The sequence below is a fragment of the Arachis duranensis genome, chromosome 8 (assembly GCF_000817695.3).
Source record: "Arachis duranensis cultivar V14167 chromosome 8, aradu.V14167.gnm2.J7QH, whole genome shotgun sequence".
NCBI classification, from domain to species: Eukaryota; Viridiplantae; Streptophyta; class Magnoliopsida; order Fabales; family Fabaceae; genus Arachis; species Arachis duranensis.
In genome coordinates this window covers 11855358-11875164 of record NC_029779.3, presented here as the reverse complement: position 1 = coordinate 11875164, position 19807 = coordinate 11855358, and the positions used below count along the sequence as shown (strand labels likewise).

General features: G+C 35.6%; 2 protein-coding genes across 3 annotated transcripts; one reads left to right on the top strand and one right to left on the bottom strand.

Moving 5' to 3' along the window:
• Positions 1-3334: 3334 nt before the first annotated feature.
• Positions 3335-6153, top strand: LOC107460794 (tRNA (carboxymethyluridine(34)-5-O)-methyltransferase). Its single transcript, XM_016079194.3, has 2 exons — positions 3335-4516; positions 5074-6153. Exons 1-2 carry the CDS (start codon positions 3522-3524, stop codon positions 5159-5161), a joined length of 1083 nt encoding a protein of 360 aa, XP_015934680.1. The 5' UTR covers positions 3335-3521; the 3' UTR covers positions 5162-6153.
• A 52-nt stretch (positions 6154-6205) lies between these two features.
• LOC107460792 (uncharacterized) lies at positions 6206-10239 on the bottom strand. 2 transcript variants are annotated; one of them, XM_016079192.3, is made up of 7 exons: positions 10018-10239; positions 8340-9678; positions 8100-8155; positions 7765-7998; positions 7363-7654; positions 6877-7073; positions 6206-6577 (listed from the first exon to the last, which is right to left on the bottom strand). In XM_016079192.3, exons 2-7 carry the CDS (start codon positions 9597-9599, stop codon positions 6424-6426), a joined length of 2193 nt encoding a protein of 730 aa, XP_015934678.1. In that variant the 5' UTR covers positions 9600-9678; positions 10018-10239; the 3' UTR covers positions 6206-6423. The 2 variants fall into 2 exon arrangements, with proteins under 2 accessions (XP_015934678.1, XP_015934679.1); XM_016079193.3 differs by having other exon boundaries at positions 8340-9649.
• Positions 10240-19807: the final 9568 nt, after the last annotated feature.

Here is a 19807-nt window from a genome sequence, read left to right as displayed (position 1 = left end):
CCATAGCCCTTATGGTAGTCGCAATAGAGGTTTTTTTCCCTCGTGTTCTATCCTTGAGTTGTCGGGGCTTTGACAGGATACCTTTGTCGGCGATCTGCTGGTAAACTTCAACAATTGGGGCTATCAGGGGGGTGTAGTTGGTGAACTTCCCTACCCAGGAAAATGGCTTGAAGTGTTTAGCTGAAGCTCCGTCCTTGGAGTGCTCCATGGGCCTTTCCCCGTTACCGGACCGACGAGTATGGTTGTAGGCGGGCTGCCGCTTGTTGGTTGCCACAACTTGACTAACTTCTTCGTCATTGATATACTCCCGAACCACATTTTGGATTTCTTGCATTGTCCACACGGGCTTGGTAGTAAGGTGTTTCCTGAAATCCTCGTTCAGCAGCCCATTCGTCAAGCATAAACTGGCCACCGAGTCGGTTAAGCCATCGCTCTCCAAGCACTCGTCGTTGAACCTATCCAGGTATTTTTTGGTCAGTCCGCCGGCTCTTTGCATTATCCCCAACAGGTTGATTGGGTGCTTTACTTTTGCAATGCGTGTAGTAAACTGGGCTAGGAAGGCGCGAGTGATGTCCGAGAACGTCTCCACAGAGCCTTGTGGGAGGCCGTTGAACCACCAGATTGCCGGCCCTGCTAGGGTTACAAGGAAGGCTCAGCACCTCACTTCATCACCCACCCCTTCCAAGTTCATCCTAGCCTCGAAGGCCGTTAGATGTTCTTGCGGGTCTTGGGTTCCATCATACCTCATGTCCGTTGGCTTATCGAAGTGCTTCGGTAGCCAGACCTCGAGGATCGTATGGTGGAAAGGGGTTGCCCCCATGATCACAGGTTGTCACCTTCTCCTTCGTCTTTCTCAGCTGTCTTCCCGAGTTTCCTCTATGTTGTTTCTGGTCGGAGGTCGGGTGTATATTATGGGATCCCACCGTCTTCTTGGCATTTTTCTGCTTTCTCCTTGGCTTTCGGACTCTTATCGGGGGCTCGGGGTGCGGATGGAGCGGCCTCTTCGGGGACTTCTCCTTCTCACTTGAGGTGATCGTGAGTGGTCTTGTCTCAAAGTTGGTCGGCGGCGCTCCCTGTTGGCTACCTCCCGCTCTAGGTTCCGCTCCAGGTTCTGCACCCTATGGCGTAGTTCCTGTATTATCCTAGTGCTGTCGCTACCTGTTCCTCCAAATGGGCGCCTTTCCTGGGACCGCAAGGCCTGCTCGGGTTGTCGGAGAGGGCCTCGTACGCTCACGGGAAGAAGCCACAGAGGCTATCCTACCGCTCCAGGGTGCCATTTCTTCCATGCGTGGTTCGGCTCCGTCGCCTGCCTCCACAGGACCCAACAGAAAGTCCATTCAGGCCAGTCCCACAGACGGCGCCAATATTCGGTTGCTCGGGTTTCGGATGGGTCGAAGACGTTTTCTGGATGTGAACATGGGAATTAGCTTGGATCTGGGCCTAGTGTGCAAGGTGTGTGGGCAGACGATCTCCCGAGCTGCGTGTCGTATGAGGGGGCGTCACCTGCAATGACACTCCGATGCTCAAGTCAGAAAATGTGCAGGTGGCTCTGAGAGTAAGGGTGGTGGTGACGTACCTTAGGGGAGGGGTAGGACCCTCGCCATATATACCCTGTCAGTAGGACGGGTCCCACAGGAGAGATCTCCTTTCAGGAAGCTTCCTCTTCCAGTTGTCATGTGGTTGGCAGCAAGGGTGCAGGTGTCCGGGTCGTGGACAGATGCGGGGCGCCCTATCGAGTCGGGTCGTCCTGTGTATAGAACCGGGTCAGGCTGTGCAGTCTGGGCCGGGACGTAACATTGTTAATTAATTAAAAATACAAAAATATTCCTCATATTTTAAAATGTACGATATTTAAATTGCTCTACGAGACCTATTTGTCCTTGTATTATGGATAGAAGAATTTAGATGTCTCATATTTAAAAAATTAAAAATTTATTTATCTTCAAATTCAAATTAAAAAGTTAAAATTTAAAAATATATTTTTTATTTTTTTCATTTAATTATAATAACAAAATTCAACTTTTGATGTTTTGAAACGAAAATGCAACTTTTGCTAAGTCTATCTAATTTGTGGGAAGGGTACCACGGATTAGGAATGCATGTAAACCGTCGGTGGGGTTCCACGATTTACGTTGAAGGAGCAAATGCATAAAAACCGTGGTAGGAGTTCCACAATTTCTATAACCGTAATGTTGACATGTATTATGTTAAATAGTTTAATCAAATATATCAAATTATTTAACGATTTTCAGCTATCATCTTCATATAATAATAACATTAAACTCCCAATTCATCCTTCACTAATAATTATAAATAGTGCAGTAAAATAGCCCAAACATATTAGTTCTAAATTTTGTTCGTAGGTAAAGATTAATCTTTCACCTATTTTAAAGGAGAGACTAATTTCAAATTTTGAGGGACTATTTTGCAACATTATTTGCATAGTTAGAGACTAGGAGTGAAATAAAAAAATATTAGAAGACAGAATTTTTGAACATGAAAATTAGTAGGGACTAAATAGTAATAACAAAATCAGAACTCATGCATAATGAAAAATAATGATGAATATGATAATTTTTCAAATCACCTCAATATGTCCTATAATATTTTTTAATCTTGATTAGTGAAAATGTTACTTAGATTATTTTTTATTAACAATAATATAGATTTAATCGTAATTAATTTTGTAGTAAGAATACATATGGAGTACATAAAATATAACCACCTAATAAATATGTTTTTAAGTTTTTATTCATCTTATGTATTTTTTATTTTTTTATGTACTTCTGCTACAAAATTAATTATAATTAAACCTACATTATTCTAAATAGAAAATAATTTAGATAATAAGAAGGAGCTTATTATTACTATATTTGCAGTTAAGAAGTCATGTATGTGTGTTGTTCTATGAAAAAAATGTTTATAAACGAGAAAAATTATGTATAGAGAAATAGAGAAACTTTTATAGTAGAATATAAATTGTGGACCTCTATTATGGTTTTTATACATTTGCTCCTTCAACGCAAATCGTGGAATCCCATCCACGGTTTACATGCATTCCTAATTCGTAGTATTTCTCCATGGATTACATAGAATTAGCAAAAGTTGTATTTTCATCTCAAAACAATAAAAGTTGTATTTTGATAATATTAAAACTCAAATATTTTATTTTGGTGAGTTGCCCAAAAATTTATTTGTTTTCGTGATAAAAGATTAAAAAGTTATTTGTCAATTATTTTTGGATGAGGCCTTGCTTTTATAAGTTAAAATTGGAATTTGAACGATTTAACTGGGCCAATACAAACGGATATGTAAAGCCCAATTGAATTAGGCAATGGAGAGTTTGAGATGAGAGAGGGAGAGAGAGTATTGGAGAAACAAAGCAATAGGGTTCGTTAAGACTGAAGAGAAGAAGGGGCACACCGGTGGCAGCGGCGGAGGAGGAGCAGAAGTGAGAGTGAACCGGGACCCCGAGCACCGCCGCTGGTGCTTCAACAAATTCAATTCCAAAACACTGTTGCATGTTGATTCTTCATCGTGCTCTAAAATCAACTAAGTTCATTCATTTTCTCTGCTGCTACTCCCGATTTATCTGTCCAATGACAGATACCAATTTCAAACCATTGTGTACCCTTACTCCCAATGTTGAACCCTCCACCATAGATTCCTCCAACCACACAGCTTCACCTACACGTGTTCAATCCACTCCCGAGATCGAAAAGAAGTATGTCCACCGTGTGTATGATGCAATCGCTCCTCATTTCAGTTCAACGCGATTCGCTAAATGGCCAAAGGTTGCTGCTTTTCTATCATCTTTGCCTTCTGGATCCCTTGTTCTTGATGCTGGATGCGGCAATGGCAAATACCTTGGTTTGAATCCTGATTGTTTTTTTATAGGCTGTGATATAAGTTCTTCATTGATTAAGATCTGTTCTGATAGAGGACATGAAGTTCTGGTTGCAGATGCTGTGAATCTTCCTTATAGAACCGGTTTCGGTGATGCTGCGATTTCCATTGCTGTGTTGCATCATTTAAGCACTGAACATAGGAGGATAAGAGCAATAGAGGAGTTGGTTAGAGTAGTTAAGAAGGGTGGTTATGTTCTGATTACAGTTTGGGCCAAAGAACAAGAGCATAGATCATTGATTAGCAAATGGACACCGCTTTCGGAGAAATATGTTGAAGAAGAGTGGATAGGACCGGGTAGTCCTCGTGCTCGGCCGGCTGCTTCGCCATTGCCTTTAACAAGTATTCCAGAAAATGAGGAGAGCAGCTCGGGTCAGGACAAGAAAGATTGTGATGATGGGTTGAAATTATTGAGAGATTTGAAGGTAGAGGACAATGTAGAGAATCAGCAGGAGTATTTTGTTCCTTGGCATTTGCCTTATCATCGCGCCGAAATTAGTGGTGCTTCTGCTCAGGCTCTTGCTAGTGGTCTTGCAACTAGAGATGACAAAAAGGGTGCTGTGGTATATAATAGATATTATCATGTTTTCAGTGAAGGCGAGCTTGAAAGGTCATCTCTTTTTTCATCTCCTATTACAATTTTTATACACCAATACAGAGCATATCTTAATCAAGTTGCTTCTTGGTTAATCATGGCTTTGTAAACCATTGAATCAAGTCTTCAGATGTAATGGTTTTTGTGCACCTTGTTATTGTTAATTGTTATGTTTTTTCATAATTCATATCTGAATATGGAGTGCATAAACAAAATAGGAAGAGTTGGAGACATTAGATTGAACATCCTAGTTTTGAAGTTACAAATCTTGCTTGAGTGATAGCCAGATGAGTTGCTATGCATGAGGATAAACCAGGGTTGTATTTTACAATTTTAAAGCAAATGGTATACAAAAGTAATGAAGAAAATAACTATGAGATAAGTTAACACTATCATTTTGTCATTCATTGCCTCATGCATCTTCGCGGTACTAAAAAGTTACCTGCTGGTTCGGAAAGTCCATCACAAATTTACAATGAGCCTTCTATTTTTATTATTACTGCCTTGACATTATGTTTCAAATGCTTAGCATGATGGATAATTCTAACTTTTTTTTCCTTATCTTTTTGCAGCTTGACTACTGGAATAAACAATGTTAGAGTAGTTGATAAGTTTTTTGACAAGTCCAACTGGTGTATTATTCTTGAGAAGATTTCATGACTAGTAAAGAAACCTAGCTGATATGTAAACAAAACTTGGTTGCTGCCAACCTCAGACATATCCTGCGCATGATCGAGATCAGGCTGCATTCTCCAAGCAACCCCTTGCCCTTGTTTTTAATGTTCTTTCTCTTTGATTTCCCTATGCCCAATTTTGATTGTGACAATAGGGCATGAAGGCAACCACTATTTTGTGCATGTTGGGTTGTCGGTATTATTGCTGGTACCTTGTATGTGCTAAAAGTGCTGAACATCTTTTAGCACAATAGAGCAGTTACAATGATTTTATTTACCCAGCAATTTATTTGATGATTGGAGATTGTCATGGGTTGAACTTATTCCATCATTTCAACAGTATTCATGCTTTCTTTGTCGCGACCCCAGGTGATTATAGCATCAGCAGCTACCTGAGACTCAGAGAGGGTCTTTGGTTCAGTGATGGAACAGTGTCCTTTTTATTGTTCAGTGGCCACTGTCTAACTTTGGAAGATGATGTGAGTAATTTAATACATGAAAATTTGTCTAATGCTGGATTTGGTATAGCAGGAGCTGAATTTTCTGTAAGGATCCTATAAGTTATTTACTCATGCTTTTGTGGTCAAGGAACTTAAACTCCCAGTTTCTTGTAGAGCTAGCCGCCTTTGCAATTCAATTAGCATTTAGACATCGATAAAGCTGTCTTCAAAATTTCAAACATTTAAGATAAATGAGTTAGTTATATTTTCACACTTTTGTGCTTTTATGACAATGTTTAGTAGTTAAATCCTTATGGTAAAGGTAAACGAGTATTGATTCATTGGTTATTGTCCGCTTCAAAAACAGAAAAAACAAACATTTCTACATCGGAGGATGTAATGATTAGATAAATTAATAGAGGAATAAAAGTTTGTATAGGATACACAAATTCAGAAATAGAATCCCATTGTGCATTTTGCAACAACGAGAATGCATGCTTTATTTGTCTTTTCCACAGGATGAAGCTCTTCCTATATGGTTATTTTATTTGATAGGGCACAACGAAAAAGAAAAGAGCAAGCAATAGTAGAAAATACTCAAATAATGTTCTTAGACCAGGAAATAATAATACTGACTTTCCTCAAAGCCCACCTTTTCCACTTTGCGTATGTATTAAACAAATGCCGCGGAAAAAGTTTACAATATGAAGTTGATTACTATAGGGATAATATGGGTAACAGAATAGAAAATCAGTGTGGATTCATGTAATCATATTGCTATCTACAAAGTCAACCTTGATAGGACCAGCTAGGCGTTCAAACCCCATTCATAAGGTTGATATGTGACCTTAAACTCAGAAGTGGCAAGCATGTCCAATAATACCTCTGAATTAGATGGATCTAGGTAGTTTGACACATGCTTCAGTACCTCCACCTCGCTCTTGCCAAAATCTATACTGTACCTGAGAATGAGAGAACAAGGATAAACATTAGATCTCAAAAAAATGAAAGAAAAACTTCAGCACTACTCATTATCATGTAATTTCATTTACTAAACACCTAAGGTAATAGTTTCTGAATGTCTGTGTCTGTTCCATAATATCTATCTCTAATTTTGTTACATTATTAAATCAGTGTTGTAACCTGTATATATTTACCCAATGTACCAAAAAGTGACCGCCGAGAAAGTACTAGTTGAAGTGATACTTCCAACCAGTCCTAAACTTCAAAATCAAAGCATGTTAGAACAAAATGAACTTGCCATTTAAGGATCTTATTGGCAGATGCATCCTTAGCAGCCAAATCAATCAGAATGCCTCCGCTTCTCAAGAAATTGCGTGCTGCATCCGTTAATTCCTCGTCGATTTTTCCAGGTGAATAGCACCTAAGTGCAGGCCCTGATCGGCTACCACACACCAAAGCAAAATGAATGAGAGGTTCAGGGTAAGGGAGTGCCACCTGAAAAAACAGGAGAAAAGAGTGAGTCTTAAAGTCAGTTTTCTCTTCAATTAGTATCTCAGTGAAAGCATGTGTAGTGTTTCATTGTCATGTTTATAGGAAATGCAATCAAAACTAAAAACTTAAGCTAAAATTAAAACTAAATGTATATAATAGGCTGATAGTTACATTGTAATAAACTATACACTGAACATAATGTTTTCAAAACACTCACGGACAATTTATAACGACAAAAAATATTTGAATCACTTGCAGTATCAGATTCAGATAAAATATATTAATAGCTGACCTTTAAGCGTCTATCTTTTGAACCAAATGGCTTCTTAAGGTTATAAGGAGGTCGCTGGTTTCCCCTCAATATACCATTTTGAATAGCTGAAAGAGAGTAGGAGGATCCACCAATAACATATTTGAACTCTCCAAATAATTTCCTTCTTTCCATTGCTCCAGAGGCATGACCTAATACCAATATTGCATGGATTGCCATCATATTGTAAAGATTGATAAAGAAAGCAAGCTTCTCTTCCCTAGACATATCCCAAATTTCCACTCTTTGAAGCTCTTCAACAGTTCTCAAATACCTAAAGGGGGGATCAGTGAAAAATTCTGTGAATTACCAATGAAAAATACTTGCATATTTCTGGAACACATTTAATGCATGCTATGGCAGATGGCGAAAAAAAAAAAATACCTTGCAAACTCCCCACTTGCATGCAAACTTGTGTAATCAACACGACGTCCATCTTCAAAAACATAGGCTTCAAACATTGCATAAGACAGAAACCTCAGCCTTGATGCAATTTCTGCTATAGGTTTCGGCTTCACAGTAGCTATACCCTTCGGAATGTTGTAGCATTGTGAAGCCACAATTGGATCATCATCCAAGAACCGATACAAATGATTACCATCTTCAAATATATTCTCACTAGAGTAAAACAGTAAGGCACCATAGAATTGTCAACTCTCTGATAAAACATAATTGAAACAACAGAAATTGAAAGCGTCAAATAGAATGCTTGGACTTACTCAAGAACATGATAAAAGAAGAGTTTGCTAGCAAGCTTTCGTCCAAACTCAACAGCCTACACCACCAGACAACAATCACAAAGATAGTAACGACAATATGATGCTAGAATTGTACCAAGATAAGCAATTGAAATATTTAGCAGATTTGTCTGATCATATGATTAACAAATATAAAGTGATCAAAGCATATGAGGATTTCTGCATAGGTTTTAGTTGTATATAGGGTAATTAAATCCATACCTCTGGCCTTTCCAGATACTGATCTTCAGACAAGAAATCTACAGCTTCTGACCCAAGAAAACAGTTAGTGAACCTGCGCATTTTGTGAAATCTGTCCTTCACAGGAATAGACTCTTTCATTTTGCGGACAATTACTGCAAATTCATCAATTGCCCCACTACTGGAATCATCATCCTCACCAGAAAGAGGCGGCTGTGGTGCTTCGAACAATGGTGCTTCACCGATGAGAAAGTCGATCTTCTCATCGAGGTTGCCGGACTCTTTTAAGGTCTTTAGCTCACTCAAGCCACCTATAAGTATCTCATTGAAATAAACCTTTGGAACAGATGTAGATCCAGAAAACTTCTCCAGCTCTTTCTCTCTGCTGGGATAAACATCTAGGTTGATTTCAACAAATCTAAGCCTTTTCGCACGCAAGAAGAGCCTTATCTCTTTGGATTCTTGGCAGCCAAGTTTGGAGTACAGTATAATCCTTCCTTTCATGTCGATGGGGATATTTGGATTTTCATTCACCGAATCCCCCTGCTCGGTTTTGTTTTCTCCATCAACATCAGATGACTTCTTAATATAATTCAACGGATTCCATGCAGATTTCTGCCCTCCCTTTTCAGCAACAGTTGATTCACCCTCTTTTGAGGGATCTGAGATATCCTTACCTTCATCATCAAAATTACCCAAATCTCCTTCGCCGCGTCTTCCAGATAGGCGGCGGAGCATGGTGGACACTGCCACTGCACTTTTCTCCTTAACAAAGTTTTTCAGAGCCACCGCCTTCTCCACCATTCGCGGCGACTCTTGATCTCCATCCTGCTTACGAGTAGAAGTGATCCGGAGACCTTCCAGCCCAGGAACCTCTGTTCCATCAAATACAGGCTCCATATTGTGGTCCTCACCCAGAACTTCATCCACCTTTTCATTCATATGTGCTGATTCCATGTCTCTTCTGTCATCCTTCTCTTTATCCAGATTTGGCTCTAGTCTTTCAGGCTCACAATCTCCATTGGAACCCTCTTTATCACCAGAGTACTCTTGTCCATTAGTATTGACTCTAATTTCAGCTTCAGATCCCTTGGAATTACTCCCTTGCACTTCTTGAATAGAACTAGTTTCAGATTGCAAATCCTTGCTCTCATCAACATTAACCAACTCAGATTTCACACCTTCAACCTCATTCATCTTATCCTGATCTTCAGTATTGTTAACCTTTTCGATCGATTCAACACTCTCTTCATTCTTATCCACTAAATCTTGATGTTCCATGGTTAAAAATTTAAAATGAACCTAAGATTTCCTCGTCAACAATGCAAAAACTGAAAGTTTACCCAATAAAACATAAGCCCTGCGATATTACCAGTTACCAGTCCATATTACTATATATACAAAAAAGATTTAAAATACTAATCATCCGATTGTTCTAATTTTAGATGGCAGCAGAGAAATATAGTAAGATTAAGACTAAGAACTAGAGCAACAGTGAAGTATTCCAATTCCAATAGCAGAACACATCGAATAATCAGGACTGCGAGAATACAAACAAAACAAAACAAAAAATGGCTAACAAATAAAAATTATGGCGTTCCAGGAGAGCAAAATATACATCGAAACAATTACAAACAAAAAAGAAACGAATGAATAGAAAGTAAGTCAAGAAGAAGAAGAAGGAGCAGGAATAGCTTACTGTTAGAGATCCAATCCAATGAGAAGAGTTGAAAAGAAGAAGAAGAAGATGAGAAGAGACTTAATTTTGATGCGTTATGAAAATGAAATTAAGACAGATTTTTTTATTGACTGATTCGTCGTGCAGTCCACATTATTTATTTATTTATTTGTTTTACTAATTTGATTATTTAGTTTATGGGGGGGTTTTGGGTTTTGGTTTGCGTTGAAAGGGTAACATTGCGTTTGTTGAAAATTCGTTTTGATTATTTCATGTCGTTTGGGAAAAGGCAAGAAGCGGGAAGTCCGTGGGAGCAGCCCCCAGGCCCTCATCCCTCTCTGCTAATAATTTTCTCCCTCGTTCTCGTTTCAAAAATAAATGCAATTTGGACACACCATTCAATCAATTATTCACAGGGGCGAAGCTACATACATAGAAAGGGGGCAATCGCCCCCCCTAATTTTAATTTTTTACATGTAAATTATATGTAAATTTCAGTTTAGCCTCCCCTTAAAATTTTATTTTAGTCTTTTTTTAGTGTGTAAATATTTTTGGCCCCCCTCTAATATTTCTTCTAGCTCCGCCCCTGATTATTCAATTGAATTATATAACAATTTAACCATGCTACTAAATGAAGACAAAATCAACGCAAACCACGCTCAACAATAATTATACTGCCATAGTTTTCTAGTTTTTATAGAAAGTGAGTGCAAAAATACTTGTAAGATTACACATGATGATGGATCTTAAAGCTAGGTATATATGGAGATTGGGAAATGGAGATGAGGATAGGCCAAGAATTTTTCTGTGGAATGAAACGAGTATATTTAAAATTAATTATATGTGGATTATATTTCTTATTATGTGGGATTCTTGTTCTAAAAATAATATGTATAATAATTAAATTCAAAATAAACTACTTTTTATTTATTTATAATAGTTTATGATACTAATAAATTTACCCATACATGAATAAAATTAGTTTTGTATTCATGAAAATAAATAATCTATTATTTTTATCTATAAAAGTTAAAAATACTAATAAATAAAATTAACGTTTATGTATTTTTATCATATGAAAAGTATTTTTTATAGTATAACATTAATTTTGTTCATCCATGCATAAATTTATTAGTATTCTAAATTTTAATGATTTTAGAAGTGATAACTTACTTTTATCTTAAATAATTTAATGGTAATCTCTCCTATTTTTGTTGAATTATTAGATACTTTAAATAAAACTACTGTTGTCCTAACAACAATTATTTTAAAGTCCTTACTCTTTAAGACCACGTTTATTTGATATCTGTGTCTTGGCAAGACATAGACACGATAGAATGTATTTATTATTTGAATTTTGAGACACAAAAATAAAAAAGATACACTTACACACAAATACATACAAGATACATGTATTTTATGTCTTAGTAAAATGCTGAAACACAGATTTTGGGCATGGACACAAATCTGTATCACTATTTTCAGACAATTTTATCCTCGTTCATCTTTTGAAATTCCAAATGTCTCCCCTGTTTGTTTCAAACCCTAACTAGTGGAAATTTTTTGTGTAATTGTTCTACATCATCGAAGTTGTACCACCGTCGTACATCATCTATATTTTCCATCGACTCTCCTCTCTGATTACCGCGTGCTATGCTCCGGTCGCGGTGAGCTTGTGTTGCTACTCTGCCACCTTTGCCTCTCCATCCCGCAGCCGCATTAGCCTCAAACCCTAGGTGTACTTTTGCTGCGCGTTGAGCCTTTCATCCTCCGCTGCTGCAACATCTGCTCTATTGGTGTGCTTTGCCTTGTTGTCTCTGATATTTTTTCTTTTGTGAAGTTTCTTGTTTTAATTTTGATTATTGATTAGATGGGTTATTGTTGATTAATTGCTATTCTAGTATTTGCGTATGTGGACAATCGAGTTGTATGTAAACCTGGGTAGTTGGCTATTGTTCATTATTCATTTTATTTTCATCTGAAATCTTCAATAGGCAGTAAATAATCTTGGTGGTGGTTGTTTTAATGTATTTTGAAGGTTAATAAGTTATTTTTCCTAATCGAAGAGGAAAAAGAATGAAAAAAGCCATGTGTCTAATTGAAATAAACAAGTTATTATAAATTATACTTGATAAATTGTTCTCCCCATCAAACATTTTCCGGCCAACTATAAAGCAAAATCTTCAAAAAGAAAAGAGTTGTAGAAGGAGTTTTTGCTGCTGCGATAAATAAAATTTTGTTATTGATCTGATCTTGTTATTAGTGCTGATTGTTGATAAAAACTAGTGATAAAATGTTGTTTTAATTGCTGATTAATATGTTAATCAAATTGCTTATCAAATTATTAATAGGTGAGCTTTTTAATTATTATCTTTTGATGAATGCTAGAGGACAATTTATTTGTATTGTGTTTATAAAATTGCTTATCAAACTGCTTATCAAGTTGTTGACCAAATGATTTGTATTATGTGTTTGTAGAAATTGAATAAGTTGGATGATAATTGTTTGTAGAAATTGACATGTTAATTTACAAGTCTGGATGTTGTTTCATTATGATAGTAGTTAGAATCAATTTTGTCTTAAAAAGTTATAGTTTCAAAGCATTATTTAATTTCCTTTATTTTAATTAATAAAAAATTATATATTAAAACTCTTAATTATTTTCCAGCTGACATTTTTATTGATATGTATTTAATTAGATTTCAATCGTATCTTTTCTATTTTGTTCATGGCATCTAAGCCAGTTGGTTGGTCACTTAGGTGTGAAATCTATTAGTATGCTTTGAACTTGATTATGTGAGCATATGCTTATGTAATGAGTGTTTTTTCTATTTTTAGTTTAATTGAGTGTTTTTCCTATCCGTACAAAATATTAGAGTTCTTCATTTAAGTATTTACTTGTTATTGTTTCTTAGGACGTAATGATGGATCGTTCTGAACAAATTAAGGTATGTGTTTGATATTACTGGATTATGAGAATGCAATTTGACACGTTAATGCTGCTTTTCTAGTCACTTTATATATGTATATTAGGAATAGAAGGCGGGGTCATTCTTCGATTGGTCAAAGAATGAACACACTGCCACTAAGGCGAGATGCATTAGATAATATCATTGGGGAGGGTGGAGATAGAAATTGCATATGGGAGTTAAGAATGAGTTTAAATGCATTTGCAACTTTATGTGAATTGCTACAAGTTCAAGGTGGATTAGATGAAGATGGTCACGTTGGCATAAACGAGCAAGTAGCTACTTTCTTAATCATATTAGCTCACGATACCAAAAATCGCAGCGTACAAGTTAGGTTCTATAGGTCTGGTGAAACTATTAGTATGTCTTTTTATAAGGTATTGTGTTCAATTTTGCGTGTCCAAAGTATCTTATTTGCAAAGGCAGACCCTGTACCGAAAGATTGTGTAGATCCCAGATGGAAATAATTCAAGGTAGGTCGTGTATGTAGCTCTAATTTTTATTGGTCAAGTTTACTCTGCGTGTAATAACTGTTTTTTTTTTTTTTACATTTGACAAGGTTGTCTAGGAGCATTAGATGGAACTTACATAGATGTCACAATCCCGAAGAGTGATAAATCTAGATATCGGACAAGAAAATCTAGAATATCCATCAATGTCTTAGGAGTTTGCAATTGAAACATGAATTTCGTCTATGTCCTTAGCGGTTGGGAAGGATCGGCATCTGATTCAAGGGTACTTAGGCTGCGTTTGTTTTGTGTATATATTAAGACATAAACACTTGAGACATAGACATAAAATATTTGTGTTTATGTATGCCGTTTGGATATGATAGACATGATATTAGTATAATATCTAATATTATGTTTGGTTTACATAGAACAAGACACTACATAATTAAAATGACCATTTTACCCGCTTAAATTAAAAATTTAATAATTAAAAGAAAACAAGCTATTCAGATTCCACTTTTCCCAAATTGGTTTGAGGGTTCCCCCCTTCTTCGCCGTTTACTGGATCTTTTCTATGCGGTTCTTCTTCGTCGAGAATTCTCCTTCTTCGAGGTGAATTTCTTTGTCGTTCTTCTTTTTTTTCTTGCTTCTTTTTCTTCTTCTTCTTCTTAATTGTTGTGTGGGTATTCGCAGGTATAGTGTGTTTGATGATTTGTTTATGGGTTTAGGATATTGGGTTCAAGGGTTTCGATGCTTCCCATGATTGGCAGTGAATTTCTTCCTCAAGGATGGACTCAATGTGGACCTTTCAAAATTCCAAATTCTCCTGGATTCAACTAATCGTCCAATGATTGGGAAGCCGCTATATGGACTTGTCTCGGATTGAATCCATATTTCTGACCAGCATCGTGTTCCCATACAGCCCTTGGAGGTAAGAAACCAATGTCAAACAAATTTACATACCGTTTTGTTTTTCTATATGATTTTAGTCACGCTAACTCGAAGTTGTGCAATTTGTCAGTTAGAAATTTCAATAATTTGTTTTCAATTTCATGGTATTAGTGAAAATAGAGAGAGAATGAAAGAGATTGCTTTCCAGTGATTGTTATTATCATAAGAATTTATTGAAACCACCTCATTGGATGTGGTTTTTTGTGGTTTGATTTCGGAAAACACTACTACATAAAGGAAAAAAGATTGGAAAAAAACTTAGGACTGAGAAACATATTTTACATTATCTTTTACATTAAATCTGAATTTCTTTGCTATTTTTGTTAAGGTCTTTTAATACATTCAGATATTGCAATTCAATTATTCCTAATAATACTAAAAAAGGTGTTATGGTTAACACCTCATAAAGCTTGTTTTTGTCTCTGCATGATTTATTCTATTTTTCTGATAAGATTAATGTATCTAAACCTACTCTTCTTTTTGCAGTTATTTCTTATGTATGTTGAGATAAGTAGTTAATCAATTTTATGACTAGATTAATCAATTGGCATATAAAAAATTTCTCCCATTTTCAATTTTTGGTGAAAATATCTTACTAATTTCTAGATTGTTAAAATCATAACTGGAGAAGTTGTTTATGATACTTTTTCTATCCATTTATCATCTAAAAGTATAAACCAATTACTTTGATTTCTATTAGGATTTTTGGGTTTTGTAACAAACAACTTCTGGTTGGATAAGATGTAAGTAGTTTTCATTTGAATTAATCAAAAGGCATTCACACTTGTTGTTGCATTAAGGATAATCATATCTATCAAATCTTTGAATTATTTCCATCATTGTAGTTTGTTGTTTCTTTAAGTTTTACCGATGATATAACTAATTCATAAATCCCCATTCATTTGTATATGCAGGAGACTTATATAACTATTAGTCATAGCAATCTAGCCGACAAACATGTTGATTTTCACAATATCTATATACGTCATCCATCAACTAAGAACTTTCAGTGATCTTCCTCAGGACTACTACTCAGTCTCCAATTCTTGATAACCATTTTTGTTTTTGAAAGCCCTCTTGATCTTCCAAATAGTACATCTGCAGGGATAAAGAAACTATTCTTACAGGTATTGGATGCTTTAAGAATAGCATAAGAGTTATATTTGTATAGTTTTAGGGAATACACAATTGTTTGTTAGTTCTTTCACTTGTAATGAACTTATATAAATTGAAAATTCAATGGAAAGTGGTTTCTTTTATATGTATTTTGGTTTGCTGTTTCTTTCTTTAGCTAATAGTATCTTTTTTTAACTTATAAGAGCATATTTTGGTTTCTTTTCATGAATATGTAGGTGCAAAAATTAAGAACTCAGGTTGTAAATATTATGCAGGAAATTAACATAAGAGATACATTAGATCCATTGATTAACTTAAGTGCAGAATAGCAGAAAATCAACACATACTAAGCAAAATTTGATGAAGTAAAATTACAGATACTTATTAGAGTATATTTTGGGGGCAAAATTACCAAATACAAGTAAAATTCACCTGAAAGTTAACATAGATAATGCATAATTGAATAAAATTTAGTGGGATTGCACAGTTTTAAGTGAAAAATTGCATAATGCAATTAAGATTCACCTAGTGGATAACTTATTTGTATAATAGCAGAAAATCAACATAGACAAATTGCCCAATACAAATAAAATTCAACAGAACGCATAAAATAGTTGTAATGTAGGTAGTGTACTTCAATTGTCCAACATAAGAAAAAAAACAACATAACACTGAGAAGTCTATTAAGTTTACCAAAATACCCTAGTAAGTTTACCAAAATATTTCAGTAAGTTTAGCAATACACCCAACAATAGCTAAAAGTTTTCCATTATATCTCGAGCGAATGCCGCCTTTTCCTCGTCCAAACTCCAAAAGGTTGCCTTCAATTATAAATTCTGCACAATTTTTTTTGCAATTTGCACGATCTCCATTGTGTTAAAACCAAGACTCTTCAGCATTCGGCCAAGATTCACTTGCTCATTAACACCGGACATTGCATTGGCTAGTACCTGCACATGCTTTCCTTGATCCTCAACCGCAGCTTTAAAAGTTTCAGCTAAGTTTGATAGCATTGCAGCATCATTGCTTTTTTTAGTTGCACTGTGACGTCCTTGATTTTTCTCACTTGATAAAGCAAACGAGGTTAAAAAGGTATTGGGTAGTTCACTCTCGGCAGCTGCTAAATCCTCCATGTCAACATCGTCTCCGCCTAAACCCAAGCCATCAGCTGTGGCCGTAGCAAATGTAGAGCCCGGCTTCAGCATCTTTTCCACTGCATGCATTAAGACCAGTAGCTCTATCATTGCCAAAAATGCTCCTAAGATGTTCAAACAACGGAAATGGCTTGTCTGGAGTGTAGAGTGTAACATTGCGACCCTGTACAACATAAAACAAAGCGTACAATGTGTAAGAAGAATGATTAAATGCGAAAAAATTACGATCACACCTTTCCCCAAGCTTCCAGTACTTGTTTACTATCCACTTCAACACATCTTTTCAGAATTCTACCCAAAACCACTACAACCCCACATCTCAGCCACAAAACATATATTTTTCTTTCAAGCGCTTATGTTTGTTTCTAATGTGCTTCACAGTGAGACCACATCAAGGAAACTTCTCATTCATCTTGTCCGCCAGCTTTTGAAATGCCCTTGGCTTAAATTGACCGGCATCTGCCCTCTTGCCTTCAACAACCAATTCCTCCATGAACACCACAAATTGTTCAGTTTCTTGTTCAGTCCATTGGCGGGGTATAGAGGTCATTTGCTATTAGATAACAACAAATAAAGTAAACCATGGCAGCATAATTACTATCAAAATTAGAGTTCAATGGTATTAGAATTATCTTTAGAATTACTTACAGCAAACTAAAACCTACTAGCAAATACAAATAAAATATGTTTAATTAAAATAATCACTAGCACAATGTTAACATACTTGCAAACTAAAACCTCGAAATTACTTACTAGCAAAATAAAACATCAAAACTATAATTGCAGTACAATTAAAATAATCACTAGCACAATATTAACATACTTCAAAGATTTCAATAAAATTCTAGAATTTTGACATCTTTTGAAACAATTAAAACAAATCCTTGTCTAATTGTATGTTTAATTAGAATACAAATTATGAATCCGAGTTGGCAAATACATATTGCACAAAGAAAAAAACTAAAATGAATTTAAATACAATAATTTATAGTCTAGGCCAATTGCAAACATAACAAAACTGGCAAAAATAAAAACTCTACGCGCCACATTCTCCTCTCCATATTTTCCACATCTCGGTTGCTAGGCCCTCACGTCATTGAGTCCACTCATGGCTACTTTCCACAACGTCAATTGTGTCACCTTCATCAACTATAGTATCATCTCCTACGGGTATGTGTTCTGGCGAAAGAGTTGCATCTTCTTCAGAATCAATATCCATGTTCATACGAATAAAATTTTGTAACAAACAACAAGCAATAATAGTGTGGCTTTGAACCCTAATAGGATAAAATTAGGGACTTTGTAGAATTGCTCATCTTTTCTTAAGCAACCCAAAGCACCGCTCAATCACATTTCTAGCTGAAGAGTGCTTTTTATTACATAACTCTAGATGATTTTGTGGTGCCCAATGACCTTAAACCCACTCATTCACATGACAGCGAACATTTTTATAAGGAGATAAAAATCCTCTCCCATTGGTATATCCAACATCCACTAAGTAATAACACCCTAAAATGAAAGGATGGAAAAATATAAGAAATACATTATAATTCTCATAAACAATAGTTATTATTCTTTTCAAAAGATTAATTTAGATATACCAATATGTATTTTTAAGCCATTACGTCGACTAATAGCATCCCTAAAAGGACCAGAATATGTTAAGGAATTGTGAAAAAATTATGGGTCGATTTATAAATATAACAATTTAGCATTAGCCTCCCTTATTGTTGATGTGGACAGAAAAATATAGCCTTAATTCCAATTAACGTTAATGTGACCAGAAATATTAAAATCAATGAAAGCAATAAAATAGCATTATTTTGTTTCTTGGTTTCAATTGCAATGCTCGCAGTTCAGCCACCGCAGAGCTAAGGACCCAGAGCAGTAAATTAGCTTTATCCACTTCTGATCAACAGTGAAAAACAATAAAGGATCTCCTCTTTAAATGGAAAACAACCCAATCAATGGCAGTGTTCAACGACACACTAACGCTCTCTCATTTTCGTAGGATATTGGGATTAGAAGTTTGAGGCAGCAAGTGGAAAGACGAAAATATAGCTGGAAAGGAAAGCGAGGCCGATCAACTTAATGGAGTCCTAAATTGAAAAATGGCCCAGAAGAAGTCATCATCATACCAGCAGAGGAAGTTTCTCTCAACCAAAACTCAAAGCCACATCCTTCCGAGGTCATCAACGGGAGAGAATGGAAGGATGATGCATTTGAATTTATTTCCCTTTGATTAGTAGTTAGAGTTTAGGTGAGAGAAGTAAAGTATTATGTTGAGATAATTGCTTTGGGTGTAGTGTTCTTTTTTTTGTGTTCTTCGAAAGTATGGTGTTCTATGTTTAGTTGGCGTGGTGCACTCCAATCCAAAACAAAAAAAACCTTTAATCCAAGTAGCATTAACCATAAATCAAGGCAAAAAAACAAAATTCATGCCCAACTGACAATTTTTAACAATTGTTAGAAATTTTTTTTAAAATAATTCTATATATGTACGGTTTGTTTCTCATCCACTTATATAGCATCTTTTACTTTGGACCCTAAAGGTTCAACTTTCACTTTGCCCACCATAGACAATTCCCAACTTTTAAGAGTAAATACCAATCCGGTCCTTGTCCATTTTCACAAAGGACAAAGCGATCCCTATCCTAAAAAAGGGACACTTCGACCCTCAACTTTTTTATTTTAGGACAATACGATCCCTTTGTTAAAAAATTTGTTAAATAATAACAAAAATTAGTTTTATAGGGGTTTTATTTGTATTTTGTGGGGGGTTTTAAACCTCCACAAACTATTAATAAGTTTGTTTTTGAAAAATTCCTTTACCAATGGTGGTTATGTGAAGAAAAACTATTTATAAAAATGATGTCGCAAAAAAAGTAATTGTATTACAAATACCTTTTAAAGGAAAAAAAAATAACATTGAATAAGAAATGAAAGAAGAGAACTTTAATGTTGATAATATTGGTATTGATGATGATGATGGTAGAGGAGATACTGATGATGATAAAGTAATAAAAATAATAGAGGTAGGAGTGATAATAATGAGGATGAAGAAGGTAGTAGTAGTAGTAGTGGTAGTAATTGATTATATTGTTGAAAAGAATTTTGTGGAGGTTTGAAACCCCCCACAAAATACAAATAAAACCCCCACAAAACTAAT